Here is a 15,306-nt window from a genome sequence, read left to right as displayed (position 1 = left end):
GACAGAGTAAGACTCTCTGTATCTATAAAAAACAAAATTTTAAGAAAAAAACAAAAAGATTGAATGATGGGTGGGAACTTATATAGATTACAAGAATAGGAAAATCTAGAATAATTAAGTGGCTAATCAAAAGAGCCAAAGCAAGCACCAAAATGGACAACATTTGAAAGAAGAACTTGAAGACTAACCACACCAAGATCAGGGATTTAAAAGGAGGAAAAAAATTTCATGTTATAAGATAAAAACCAGGATTACCACTCTAGCAATGTGACTAAGAGGTATAGAAACTTGAAAACAAAGGTCTGATGAAACTATGTATGTGGAATTGATGGACCCAAACTCGGTTTTTGAAGACGGTTATTTCCAATAGGTTCTTCAATAGAACTGAGGGCTGTCTACAGTTAATTCAGAAAAGAAATTTTCCCATATAAGGCCAAAGCTGGTAAAAGCAGCATAAAACAATCATGAAGAGATCAGCAGACTTCCTTCTCATAGAGCATCTCTAGTATCCCACTACTGTGGCCTTTATTGGTTTTCAAACATAGCTATAGCCCTTACAGACACAATAAACTGGACTGGAAGTAAAAAATGGGGGCCCATACTAAGTACGAAATGAAAAGAACAGAAGGATTTGGTAGAAAAGTAGCTAAAGGATGAAATCATCTATTGATAGCTAATGAAGATTTATTGATTGAATCATATGAAATTGCTAATACTTGTCTTGACCTACAAAATGGCAATTTCATATAGCTCATCTTATTACAAAGAGAATCACATATAAAACATAATTGTCAACTATAATTTGAACTCAAATAGATAACTTTCCAAATTTAATTGTTTACAGAATTAGTTTGGTTTGTCAGCACTAATACTTTACAGCACAAAACACATTTTTAATTTCTTTAAAAAGTGCGAGCTAATTTTTTTTGCCATTTTCTAACTCAGAAAAATAAGAAATTTAATGTCCTTTCAAAGGTTAAAAAGCATAAATCCTCAATACAATGCCAAGATATATTCTAAATTTTTTTAAGGATTAGAACTACAACAGTAGAATGTGTGAATTTGATGTAACTACTTCAAAAATACCAGCTCCAGACTTTCTGGAAAGATGATGACATAAAGTCATTTATCAGATTTTGATTAAATTTGGAAATAAAAAGACATTTTCCTCAGTATAAATGATAAGGCAAATGGAAAACCAACAACAAAAGGGCAAGGAAAAAGATAATTTTTCATAAGAATAGAGCGCATTCTAATTAAACCTAAGTCATAAACCATTTTAACATATTGGTATTCAAATTAACAGTTGTTTATTTTAAATGATAACATCCACAGTTAAAAGAGGTTGAATAAATAATGCAATGTCTCATATAAAGCAATATTATAGTCATTAAAATGTTGACAAAGAACAAAATAGTTTTAAACATATTAAACAAGCCACTTTATCTCTAGCCAAAACATGCATAAATGTTTCATCATAGTACTAAAAAGTAACAAATAAAAGGTTCAATAGAAGAAAGCTTCCTAAATTCTGCCATTCTGCCACTCTTCCTTAACTGTAAGAGTATCTTCCGACATTATAGAAAATATCTCTACAGGTATATATTCAAAGTCATTATCCAAAACTAGACATATTTGACATGTACAAATCAGCTTGTTCAAACCAACTACTACTCAGTCTTCAACATTCATGTCCACTACAAAACGTTCCTTGACTTTCCAACTTTTACTAAAGAACATATGCATAACTCCAAAATAAACTGTATTATATTCAATTGTGACCACAAATTTAAGGGTCTCTCCCCTCTGAAATGGCATTCATCTCATTTCTCCAGCCTCCATTTCCCAGGATAGTGGGAGATGGCAGATACTCAAAACAAGTTAAATATATCTTTATCTTTTGATAAAATAAATAGATACAGCATAAATTTTTCCCACTGTTCTTCATTGCAGTCAGGTTCCTACTGTGTGTCACACACTAAACAAACGTTAGCATAAACAAACATTAGCATAAAGAAAAGTATTCACTTTAAAAGAAAATATATTGTGCTTTCTCCTTTCTCAAAGGAAGGAGTGTATCTGTTTTTACAAGACAATCTTCTCAGTTTAATGTGATAGTTTTGTGTTACAAATACTTTCCTTTTAAGGCCAGGTGTGGTGGCTAAAGCCTGTAATCCCAGGACTTTGGAAGGCTAAGCCAGGCGGCTCACAGGAGGCCAGGAATTCCAGATCAGACTGGCCAACATGGTGAAACCACATCACTACTAAAAACATAAAAATTAGCCAGGAGATTGTAATCCCAGCTATTGGAGAGGCTGAGGCATGAGAATCACTTGAACCAGGGAGATGGGGGTTACAGTAAGCTGAGATGACACCACTGCACTCCAGCCTGGGCAATAGAAACTCTGTCTCAAAACAAAACAAAACAAAACAAAACAAAAACACCTTTCCTTTAAACAAACTAAAAACCAAAACTTTGCTAAATGTACTAACAAAGCTTCATGAAACAAATTTAAAATAAAAATTTCAGTTTAAATTTTAAGCCATACACAAAAGTCAAAAAAATTTAATGTCTACTCCTAATATTAACTGTTAGGTAAATGCATTCACTGTGTTTTTTTTTTTTTTCTCAGACAATGTCACTCTTGTTGCCCAGGCTGGAGTGAAATGGCATGATTTCGGCTCACTGCAACCTCCGCCTCCAGGTTCAAGTGATTCTCTTGCCTCAGCTTCCAGAGTAGCTGGGATTACAGACACTTGCCACCATGCCCGGCTAATTTTTTTTTTTTTTTTTTTTTTTTGTATTTTTGGTAGAGATGGGGTTTCATCATGTTGGCCAGGCTGGTCTTGAACTCCTGACCTCAGGTGATCCACTCACCTCAGCCTCCCAAAATGCTGGGATAACAGGCATGAGCCACCATGCCTGTTCCATTGTATTTTTAATGCAAATAAATCTCCAAATGATCTCCAAAATACCAAGTAGATCTTCTTGTCTATGATTGCAATATTTTAGCTAAACACACTATTAATCATTGGCATTCACAGATTTAACATTTCTAAACCACCATCAAAGTCTGTGTAATTATTGCTAATGGAATGAATAATAATCCTTTCTCATAAAGATGAAATGAGCTAATATTTACAAGACCTGAAAGGAAATCAGAGTTCCAAATTAAACGAGTAAACCTAGCTGACCACCCATCACATTCACCTCAACTAGCAGTTTGTGGGAATTTCTCTGAAGAAAGACCTGTGAAAGCCAACAGTTCTACAGTTTTAAAAAAATAATCTGTCTCTCAGATACATGGCCAATTCTCTCTTTTTAAATGATTCATTTTCTTTATAATCTGAAACATTTTCTTTTTAGTGGCTAACAAGAGAAAGAACTATGATGACATTAAACACTTCTGATATGAATGATTAAATGGGAAGCTCTCTATTAAAATCAAGAATAAGCATTCAGTAAATGTTAGTTGAAATCAAATTAGAAAATAGTTTTAATCTTAACTAAATGTCTCAATTAAAGCTATGACCTGCAGTACAATGAATGTTCTTAAAGCTTGCTTATCTGTTCCTACTGACTAGAAAACATATTTTTTTGGCAATTATTTCTAATTTCAGTTATCCGGGCTCTTTTCTACTTTTTTTTCTTAAAGATTGTGATAAGACTGCTATATTCGACTTGCAATATCCTACCCAAACAACTGAAGCGTCTAGTAATAACTGATACAATGAAGATTCATTGTCCTGATGTTAATTAATCTCACAGAGGAAGGGAGTAGTAAGTAAGCACCAATTTAAACATAAGCAAAATTCTAGTAATGAATTTAACCATGAATAAAAACAAACCTTTTGAGAAAAAAAACACCATGCTTTCTCTTGACCAAGAGCGAATGCAGGAACAAATGGTTCTAGTTATGGAACACAAATACTTAAATACATATCTCCATCAACCCTAAGAATTTGAACAACCACTTATGCTCATTGTAAAGATGCCAAAATCTCCAGAAATACTAAAAATATTCAATAATAGTCAAGTTAATGAAGTCTTAGTTTCAGTAACAGAATCTTGCTGTGTGACTTTTTCTTTTAGAAAAAGAAAGCAGGAAACTATGGCATTGCTTTTTCTAAGTGGTTCAGCACATTGGGGCAAAGGGTGGCAATTACCAAGTAGAAGATAGCAAAAATCAGCTAAGCACTGTGTAAAAGGCAAACATAAGATAGCTATATAAACAAATAATTTAGATTAGTATATCAAAGGGCTTCTAATTACATATGACAAAGAAAAAAGTACTAATCTGACTTTAAAAACAGCCATAGCCTTACAGTATCAATTACTCCTGGCATTAACTGTTGGCAATCTATAATCATGTATTTATAAAATGGAGCAGAATAGTTTATTGAAGTTCCTTCTTCATAAGCCACTTCTAGTAGAGAAAAATCTCCCTTTCTCTCTGCAGTGCCACTTACTATTTATCTCAACCCCTCTTCACAATCCAAATCTCTCTGCTTCCAAAAATTCACTAAGACACCCTACATTATTGTCTCTTTTTCCCCTAGAGGCTTTCTGTGATAAATAAGTAAATACCAGTGAAGAAGTAACATGGGAATATGACCTTTGAAATTCTCCTAGCACTAAAATCCCTTAAAAGGACTATATCTACTGAATGTATGGAAGTGAAGGCAAGGTACTCTACAAGATTACATTCCTCTTTGCAACCTGAAGAAGAAACAAAGTTCTAGTTGCAAATAGGTAACCCAAGTAGAAAGAAGAAGAGCACACAGGAAAAGAACTGGGATAACTGTGAGAAAGGCTTGGAACAAGCGTGACACACTAAAGGCTCAAACTGATAAGAAATTCAAGCTCAGCACAACTCCTCATCCTCAATTTCTCAAATTGCTTTTCAACTCATCAGTGTTACTACAAGTGCATCTTCAGGCTTACGAAAAACTAACGCTTTGGTGTAAAGGAGTGCCTTAAGTGGATGCAGTTAAGGTAGAAGGAATATGAAGGAATCTTATGACTTACTGCAGCAACAGCAGATGTGTTTAACACCTAGTTAGAAATGTCAATCAGTACTGCTTTGCCTGATAGTAATGATTAATTTCTTAATACTATATGAGATAAATTAGGTATTAACTAGGACCAGGAAACATTTTCTAAAAATATCATTACTAATTATGATTTCTATAGGAAAATGTTTTTGAATTTCAAACACTGGATTGAACTTGTGAAATTCAATCGTTTCATAAGTTGAATCTTACTGAAGATATACAATAATCAGACTGGCACAACAGCAAAAGGGACAAGAAGAAGCCTGAGATAAAAGCCGAATTTCATCATCACTAGCTGTGCGATTTTGGACAAGTTACCATAACCTTGCTGTGCTTTCCATTTCTACATCTACAAGATGGACGTTTCAAAAAACAGAATTTACTTCAATTTAAATAAGGCCAGGCATGGTGGCTCATGCCTGTAATCCCAGCACTTTGGGAGGCCCAGATGGGTGGATTGCCTGAGGTCAGGAATTTGAGACCAGACTGGACAACATGGTGAAACCCCATCTCTATAAAAAAAAAAAAAAAGATTTAAATAAGTCAATATAAGTAGAATGTAGAATAATATCTGGTACATATTAAATGCAAAATAAGATTGAGGAAAAGTAAAATTCAATTTCTTACCCACCAGACATACTTCAGCTTACCCTTAAAAATCTAGTCTAAACCAACCTTTCTTTGTGAAACCCCTTCTTGAATTCCATAGAAACGGAATATTCCTCTCTTTGTATCCCATAATGTACATTCTGCTAAATGTTCACCAATAGTATTCCCAAATTTACATAATCAGAATCATAGAATCTTGAATCAAACCATAAAAATCATAGAATTCTAATTCAAGCACGCTTTCAATGCGATGTATTTGTTTTTGCTTTTCAAATAGTCATTTTTAGTTTTTATTTTTATAGTTTTGTTTTGTTTTGAGATGGAGTCTCACTCTGTTGCCTGGCTAGAGTCCAGTAGGCACAATCTTGGCTCACTGCAACCTCCACCTCCCAGCTTCAAGAGATTCTCCTGCCTAAGCCTTCTGACTAGCTGGGACTACAAGCATGTGCCACCACTTCAAGCTAATTTTTGTATTTTTAGTAAAGACAGGGTTTTACCATGTTGGCCAGGCTGGTCTCAAGCTCCTGACCTCAGGTGATCCACCCACCACGGCCTCCCAATGCTGGGATTACAGGCATAAGCCACTGCATCCAGCCTATTTTTATGCTTTTTAAGAGTCAAGGTATTACTCTGCTTCCCTGGCTGGAGTACAGCAGCATGATTACAGCTCACTGAAATTTCAAACCCCTGGTTCAAGTGATCTACCCACGTCAATCTCCCATGTAGTTGGAACTACAGGATCTTGCCAGCACGCCTCATTAATTTTGAAAACTTTTTGTAAAGAAGGGGTCTCACTCTGTTGTCCACATTGGTCTCAGACTCCTGGCCTCAAGTGACCCTCCTGCCTTCGCTTTCCATGAGTCACCACGCTAGGCCACTTTTCACAATGTCATTTTTAGAAATAGCAGTATAATTGATTTTCATAATGATTAAGAATTTTTTAAATTTAAATAAGATACTGAGAACCCAAGTCTCAATATCAAAGTAGCAAAAATCTAAATTGTTTCAGGTTTTCTAAATCTTATAGTTTATAGCCAAAATGCAAATATATTTAACATTCTTTAACAACAGAACTACTATAACTGTTCTATATAATTGAAAGATGTGAACATAAAAATCATTAAGTAAGTGAGTTGTATTCTCTAAGAACTGTAATAACATAAAAGACTAAAAGTATGGGGCATATTCTGGAACCAATGAGCAATTATAGCAAGGTCGCAGGATACAAAGTTAATATACAAGTCAATCACTTTCCTATATACTAGTAATGAACAAGTGGAATTTGAAATTAAAAATAGTATTTACATTAGCACCCAGAAAAACATGAAGACTTAGTTATAAATCTAATAAAATATGCACAGATTTGTATGAGGAAAACCATAAAACTCTGATGACTGAATTCAAAGAACCAAATAAATGGAGAGATATTCCATGTTCATGAAAAGGAAATTATCAAGGAGGCAGTGCTTCCCACCTCAATCTACGGATTCAATGCAATTTCAATCAAATCCCATCAAGTTATTTTATGGATATATGTATTTTTTAAAAAAACATTCTAAAGTTTATCTGAAGAGGCAAATGACCCAGAACAGCCAACACAATACTGAAGAACAAAATCGGAGGACTGACATTAATTGACTTCAAGATTTACCAGAAAGCTAGCAAAATGAAGACTGTGTTATTGATGAAAGAAGAAATAAACAGATCAACTGAATGAAACAGAGGGGCCAGAAATACACCCGCATATAGTTAAATGATCTTTGTCTAATGGGCAAAGGCAATACAATAGAGAAAAAAACAGTTTTCAACAAATGGTACTGAAATAACTGGACATTCACGTGCAAAAAAAAAAAAAAAAAAAAAAAAAAATATCTAGACACACACCTTACACTCTTCACAAAAATTAACCCAAATAGGTCATAGACATAAATATAAAACACAAAGTTAAAAAAGTCCTGGAAGATAACATAGGAGAAAAAAAAGATAGCCATGGACAAGGCAACAACTTTTTAGATGCAACACCAAAGGCATGATCCATGAAATAACTGATAAGCTGTACTTCATTACAATCAAAATCTGCTTGGAAAGTTGACTGTAAAAAACAATGTCAAGGAAATGAGAAAGCAAAGCAGACCAGGAGAAAATGTTTGCAAAAGACGTATCTGATAAGAATTGTCATACAAAATTTAAAAATTCTTAATTAAAACTCAACAATAAGAAAACAACCTTATTTTACAAATGCATCAAAGACCTTAACAGACACCTCGCCAAAGACATACTGATAGCAAATAAGAATATGAAAGCCAGGCACAGTGGCTCAGGCCTGTAATCCCAATACTTTGGGAGGCCAAGGCAGGTGAATCACCTGAGGTCAGCAGTTCAAGATCAGCCTGGCAAACGTGATGAAATCCCATCTCTACTAAAAATACAAAAATTAGCTGGGCATGGTGGTAAGCACCTCTAATCCCTGCTACTCAGGAGGCTGAAGCAGAAAACTGCTTGAACCTGGGAAGCGGATGTTGCAGTCAGCCAAAATGATCATGCCACACTCCAGCCTGGGCAACAGAGACTCCGCCTCAAAAAAAAGAAATATACATATATGAAAAGCTGTTCTACATCATATGTCATTAGGAAAATACAAATTAAAATAAGAAAATACTATTACACACCTATTAGAATGGCCAAAATCCAGAACACTGACAACACCGAAAGCTGGCAAGAATACAGAGCAAAGGGAACTCTGATCCATTGCTGGTAGGAATGCAAAATGATATAGCCTCTTTGAAAGACAGTTTGCTGGTTTCTTACAGTCTTACCATATGATCCAGAAATTGTCCTTGCTGGGTTTTACCCAAAGGAGCTGAAAATGCTTGTCAACACAAAAAAACTGTAAATAGATGTTCATACCAGCTTTATTCATAATTGCCAAAATTTGGAAGCAACCAAGATATCCCTCAGTAGGTGAATGGATAAACTGTGGCACATCCAGAGAATGGAATATTACTCACCCCTATAAAGAAATGGCCCCTGAAGTCATGAAAAGACAGAGGAACCTTAAATGCATACTCCTAAGTGAAAGAAGTCAATCTGAAAAGTCTACATACTGTAAGATTCCAACTATATCCAAACTCACAGAATGTACAACACGAAGAATGAACACCAAAGTACACTATGGCCTTTGGGCAATTATGGTATGTCAATGTATTTTAATCAATTGTAAGAAATTTGCCACTCTGGTGAAGGATGCTGATAACAGTAGAGGCCATGTATGTGTGAGGGCAAAGAATAAATAGAAAATCTCTTGTATCTTCCTCTTAAAATTGCTATAAACCTAAAAAAGTCTTCGAAAGAAATTTTAATGTGACACAAAAATAAAATATATTACATGAAATTTCACATAATCTATTACTATCTTTAAAAAACACATTTCTATTATTTTTCTGTTTACTGTTTGGAAAGTTGACAGTAAATAAATTTATGGAAAGATTTATACAATTAAAAACAGTATGAGCATTGTGTTTGCTTTTTAGATACACTGTACTACAATATTTTTTAGGGGCAGTTAATAAATATGTATTCATAGGTATCAGGCACATGGGCTGACTATCTATGAATCCAAGTTTGCTACACTATCACCTCCTCATTGAGGCTTTCCCTACATGCCCTATCTAAAACAGGTATTTTCTATTCCCTTACTCTATCTTTGTTAAATGCATCACACCTACCATATTACATGCCTATTTCATCACGAGATTATCAACAGCCTCTCTCAGTAAATAAGGGCCAAGATTCTCTAAGCTTTATAAACAGTTATACCCCTGTTGCCAAGAACAGTACCTGGCATACAGACAGTGAATAAATAACAAATGTATGATTTGAGATAAGAACATTTTTTTAAGCTTGGTGAAACAAAAGGTACAGTCATTTCAAACCCAAGAATATTCATTTCACCATGACAGTAAGGATTTCTTTTTTCTATAACTTGAAAGTTAAGTGGTATACAAAAAGCAGAAAAGCAGTTTATACCTAACTTTATTTCTACAAAGTTCCTTTGAGACAAGCTGTATTCATTCTTACCAACATGGGCAAAACCCATGCTAACAACAGTAAGAAAATAGCAATTTCTCTCTTAGAAATGAGTACTTTAAAATATCATCTGATTTTTTGAAATCAACTAAATTCACTTTAAGCTTTTGTCTCAGAGCAAACAAAAGAACTAAATTTTTTTTAAAGCGAATCAAAGCCCAAAATATCAACTAATCTTAAAAACAAACCTTGAATCAACCAAATACCAACCAAGAGAATAGTCAGTCTATAACATTATTTCAACAAGGCCTCTGTAGTAGGAAAGTACTGAAGGAAAGCAGACAGAAGAAAATAAAGTCAGAGAACTGAGAAGTAATCTAGATGTTTTAAACCTAAAAGTTAACCTTAGTTGTTAACTGCTAATACCTAACCGAATCCATTCTTTAAACTGCACATGTCAAATTATCACTCAGCTAACAAAAGGACCTCCAGTATCTCCATCAAAGTCTCTTATACTTGCATTTCTCTCTAATAGAGGTTTAAGGTCCACCAATTTAACTCTTAACTGCATCCAGTGCTACAGTAAGGATTATAAAAAATTTTAAAAAGAGCTTAATTGTAGAACTTACTAAAAATACAATTCTAATATCCAGAATCTACAAGGAACTTAAACAAATTTCTAAGAAAACAACAACCCCATCAAAAAGTGGGCAAAGGATATGAACAGACACTTCTCAAAAGCAGACATTTATGTAACCAACAAACTATGAAAAAAAGCTCATCATCACTGGTCATTAGAGAAATGCAAATCAAAACCTCAATGAGATAACATCTTACACCAGTTGCAATGGCAATTATTAAAAAGTCAGGAAATAACAGATGCTGGAGAGGACATGGAGAAATAGGAACACTTTTACATTGCTGGTGGCAGTGTAAATTAGTTCAACCATTGTGGAAGACAGTGTGGTGATTCCTCAAGGATCTAGAACCAGAAATAACATTTGACCCAGCAATCCCATTACTGGGTATACACCCAAAGGATTATAAATCATTCTACTACAGAAACACATGCACACGTATGTTTATTGTAGCTGTACTTAACAACAGTAAAGACTTGGAACCAACCTAAATGCCCATCAATGATAAACTGGATAAGGAAAATGTGGCACTTACACACCATGCAGCCATAAAAAAGGATGAGTTCGTGTCCTTTGCAAGGACATGGATGAAGCTGGAAACCGTCATTCTCAGCAAACTAACACAGAAACAGAAAACCAAACACCACATGTTCTCACTTACAAGTGGGAGTTAAACAATGAGAACACATGGATACAGGGAGAGGAACATCACACACTAGGACCTATTGGGGGTGAGGGGGGAGGTGAAGGAGAGCATTAGGACAAATACCTAATACATGCAGAGCTTAAAACCTAGATGACAGGTTGATAGATGCAGCAAACCACCATAGCACATGTATACCTATGTAACAAATCTGCACATTCAGCATACGTATCCCAGAACTTAAAATAAAATTTAAAAAAATTTTAAAAAGACAATTCTAAAACTCATGCCACCCCCAATTTTATGAGCCCAGAGAAGTAGTTTTTTTGTTTTGTTTTGCTTTTTGATTCTTTTTTTTCTTTTTGAGACGGAATTTCACTCTTGTTGCCCAGGCTGGAGTACAATGGCTAGATCTCGGCTCACTGGAGCAAGGGTTTAATCCTGCTTCAGCCTCCTGAGTAGCTAGCATTACTGGCATGCACCACCATGCCCAGCTAATTTTGTATTTTAATAGAGATGGAGTTTCTCTATTTTCGTCAGGCTGGTCTCAAACTCCGGAATTCAGGTGGTCCACCCACCTAGGCTACAATTACAGGCATAAGCCACTGCAGCAGCCCAGAGAAGTCTTTTTTATCAAGTATCACAGGGGATTCCTATCCAAACTCAAGTTTGAGAACCAGTATATTAACCCACTTTTCAAAACTCAGTTGAAGTCACCTACTACAGCAGGCCCCAACCTTTTTGGCACAAGGGACTGGTTTTATGGAAGACAATTTTTTCACAAATGGAGGGGGATGGGGAGGAACAGTGTGGAGGGAGGATGGTTTCAGAATGAAACTGTTCCACCTCAGATCATCAGGCATTAGATTCTCATACACCCAACCCAGATCCCTCACATGCAGAGTTCACAATAGCATTTGCGCTCCTATGAGAATCTAATGCTACCGCTGATCTGACAGGATGTGGACCTCAGGCATTAATACTCACTTGCTGTGCAATGGAGTCTTAAAAGGCTGCAGACCAGTACAAATTCACAGTCCCAGGGGTTGGGAACTTGTCACCTACTACATGACCCAACCCTCCTCAGTTAGAATTAATTTATTTTCTTTGTACTCTTTGAACATATCACGTGCTTCTCTTAAAACATTTACTACACTCTTCCCCAAACTCCCCTTTACTCCCCTCAAAAAGAAAAGTTCTCATTAAATCCAAATGGTTATGGCAAAGGTTTACAACCTCCCCACAACCCACTCTCCCACACCTGCCCACAAACCATTGTTCAATTCCAACAATAAGCTACTACAGGATGATACAGACACAAGCTTGCAATTCCAGGAACTAGCTCTAATCTACCTATCTCCCACAAATTAGCTTGACTGACAGAAAGATTTCTGTTTGATCAAAGTTGGTCTGTAATTTTCAAAAAGTAAAGTGCAATAGAGTAAATGGCTTTATTCTATTAGAAAATTTCCTATAAACTGTCTTCACAACAACTTGAAAGGATAAAAACAAAGCAAGAGTTCAGTATTTTCAAGTCTGGATCATAATCCTATTCTCCTTCACTTGTAATACAAGAACCTTATTATATGCACAGGTATCTGCTGAGATTTGGTCTACATAACCTTTCAGAGATGAGAGCACAGAATTAGTTATCACTGATTAAAACAAGAATTAAATCAAAACATTCCAAGATTGCTTTCTATTCTGGAGCAGTATTTAAGACAGTAGTGAAAGACTTGGCCAAACACACAAAGGTTCCAAGTATTACCTATGTGACTTACGAAAAAATAAAAGAGAATGATAAAAGAAATCAAACTTAAACCAAAATGACATGGAAACTAAACAGTGGAAATCAGACTAAATTTTATTCAATCTGAAACATGTAACTATCCTGAAAAACATTCTGAGTAGTCATGGAATCATAATGTAAGAAGGTGCTTTAATACCCATCAAGTTCTCTTATCTAGGAGGAATTTGGAACTCTTATCAAAACTGAGTGACTTTTCCAAATCCATATAACTAACAATGGGCAGAATCTGGGTCCTCTGAGTTCAAGACTAATGTTCTTTTAATAACATCATTAGGTCCCAGCAATGCAAAACAAGTTCTGATTTCAACAAGCTGAATCTTCAATAAATTCAGCCCATGTTCACTCCATTTAATGGTTAAACCCTTTCCTTTGAAAAATTCCAAGCATTAACCACACTTGCATATACATATTATCAATTTCATAGCTGGGAAATTTCATACAAATTATCAATTTCATAGCTGGGAAAGATAAAACTCAGCAAACAGAATTAACTCAGAAATATAAGCAATTCCGGAATGAAGACAGCCAACTAGTTGGTTCTAAAGTGACATTCAGAAAAACTGGACAAGATTACATTAGTTTCAAACATAACTGCCTCTTTTGAACCGACAGGATGAGAGAGCTTCTACTTCTAGTATTCCAGAACACTGAGAACAAGTTCATATTTAGCTTTTCTGTGAGTATGATGATTTTAAGTATTTTAATCATACTTTCTCTTCAACTTTTCAGACCAAAAAGTCAAAATTTAATCTCAAATTTTAAAAATGAAAACATGAGTTTTAGTTCAGACTGTCAAGCTATTGTTACCTTAGATAAACCCCTGTCAATTTCTAGACCCCAGATTCTTTTTTCTGTAAAAATGGGGATGGAAGAGTGACTAATTAGGCTTTGTTTCCTACCAGTTCTGTTTTCCCTATCCTCATCTAATTTCACTGATACAAATGAAAAACAACTCTTAATACAAACCATATTATTCACTGATGTTAAAAAATAATAAATAATAATAATAAAAAAAAAACCTTTGAAGAGATAGGTTATCTGGTAAAGTGCACCAGGAACTACATTATTTTGAAGGTCTTTGTTTTACACTCAGCTAAGTTTCTAAAAGTCATTCAAAAGCCAGTCACCACACACATTAACTGAACGTTGGCAATATTTGGCCCTGAAAATACAGGGCAAACTGAAGCTAAATTCCAGGTCAGAGGCTCCTGCAGGTGAGGGTTTCAAATCTTCTATACAATCAACAAACTGCCTACAATGAACTTCACCAGAGCCCCGTGATCTTGAAAAACAGTAAAGGTTAAGAAACCCCTTGTCCCTGTTTGTGTTCTGAGAAATTGGCTTATTGCAAAGAATCACCTTTCCTGTAGAACTCAGGTAAGACTAAGGGTTGACCCATACTCCCCAACCCCTTGTTTAACTATAACAAGGCCATAACTGGATCCTTCTAATTCCCATCCTTTGCTTTGTAAATGACATGCTGAAGTACCTGTCCCACAGATCAATCAGAACAAAATATTTATTAGCCAAACTTTAAGATTCTCTGCCCCCAGGTCCCTGAATGTTGTCCTTTCCTGATTCTGAAACAACATATACAAACCTCTCTTAACAGCTCCTCCTCAGAATAGATGGCCTCAAGGTAAAACATAATCTGGTTACTGTCGGAGCATACCAACCTTTTCATCCCAATTCCTTACATTTTATTTACCCCTCCCTATAAAAGACAACCCCTTTCTACCTATCTTGCAAATCTTATAGTTATTCTTTCTACTGCAACAGTTCCTTCAACCTTCCTCCACACGCTTGCCATATTCCTTTCGAATAAAGTTTGTCCCTACTGAACTCGGGTTTTTTATTTGACACCTTTTCAATTACCAAATGGCTAAATGTAAAGAATAACGTGACGTTGCTGTTCTTTAAATGACAGGTGTTGATCCTGTACAAGGGGATCCGTTGTGTCCACTTGGAGAGGCTAAAAGCATTTCTAAGATCTGGAGTTCTTGGCTACTGTTCTGCGGCTGGGGAGGGGGGCGCAGAGGTGACTGACCCGTCAAGGTCAACTCTGGGATCACCTGGCGCCCCAGGCCATACACAGTGAATGGGCCATGAACAGGCAGGCTCCCCAGTCCATACTCGCTGACAGAGACGCCCCTGCGTCCTGCCCGCTAGTCTTCCAGCTAGGCAGGCCTGATGCTGCTTCCTCAGGGGCTCAGACACCCTGGGACAGGTGGTGGGTCCTGCCCAGCCGCTCATCCCAACGTTTCAACTCCATTCAGAGCAGAGCACCGGACGGCTCTTTTCACAGGACTGACCTCCCCGCCCTTTTCGCTCCACTGTTGTCACTCCTGCCCTCACAGAATAACTCACCATGGTACCTAGGATAGGTCGTGGACTAGACACCTTGGAGTCGCCGGGAGAGTCCCACGCCTCTTCCCTCCGGGTCCTTGAGCCGGGAGCCTCTCAAACAGCGAGAGAGAGGGTCTTCCGGCTCTGCCGGAAGTTCTGCGTGCGCGGGACAGGAAGTT

At 36.2% G+C, this 15,306-nt stretch overlaps 1 protein-coding gene across 4 annotated transcripts in view; it reads right to left on the bottom strand.

Annotated features, from left to right (window-relative positions):
• TMEM161B (transmembrane protein 161B) overlaps positions 1 to 15,304 on the bottom strand; it is an 82,582-nt gene extending 67,278 nt beyond the window's left edge. For all 4 annotated transcript variants that reach the window (XM_074383926.1, XM_003920769.4, XM_074383965.1 and 1 more), the window contains exon 1: positions 15,149 to 15,304. In XM_074383926.1, coding sequence (XP_074240027.1) covers positions 15,149 to 15,151 — 3 coding nt within the window. In that variant the 5' untranslated portion in view covers positions 15,152 to 15,304. The remainder of the gene's footprint in view (positions 1 to 15,148) is intronic.
• Between the last annotated feature and the right edge of the window lie 2 nt (positions 15,305 to 15,306).

The sequence above is a fragment of the Saimiri boliviensis genome, chromosome 1, assembly GCF_048565385.1.
Source record: "Saimiri boliviensis isolate mSaiBol1 chromosome 1, mSaiBol1.pri, whole genome shotgun sequence".
NCBI lineage: Eukaryota > Metazoa > Chordata > Mammalia > Primates > Cebidae > Saimiri > Saimiri boliviensis.
Note: the sequence above shows the minus strand (reverse complement) of the source record. Positions and strands in the feature narration are given on the sequence as shown.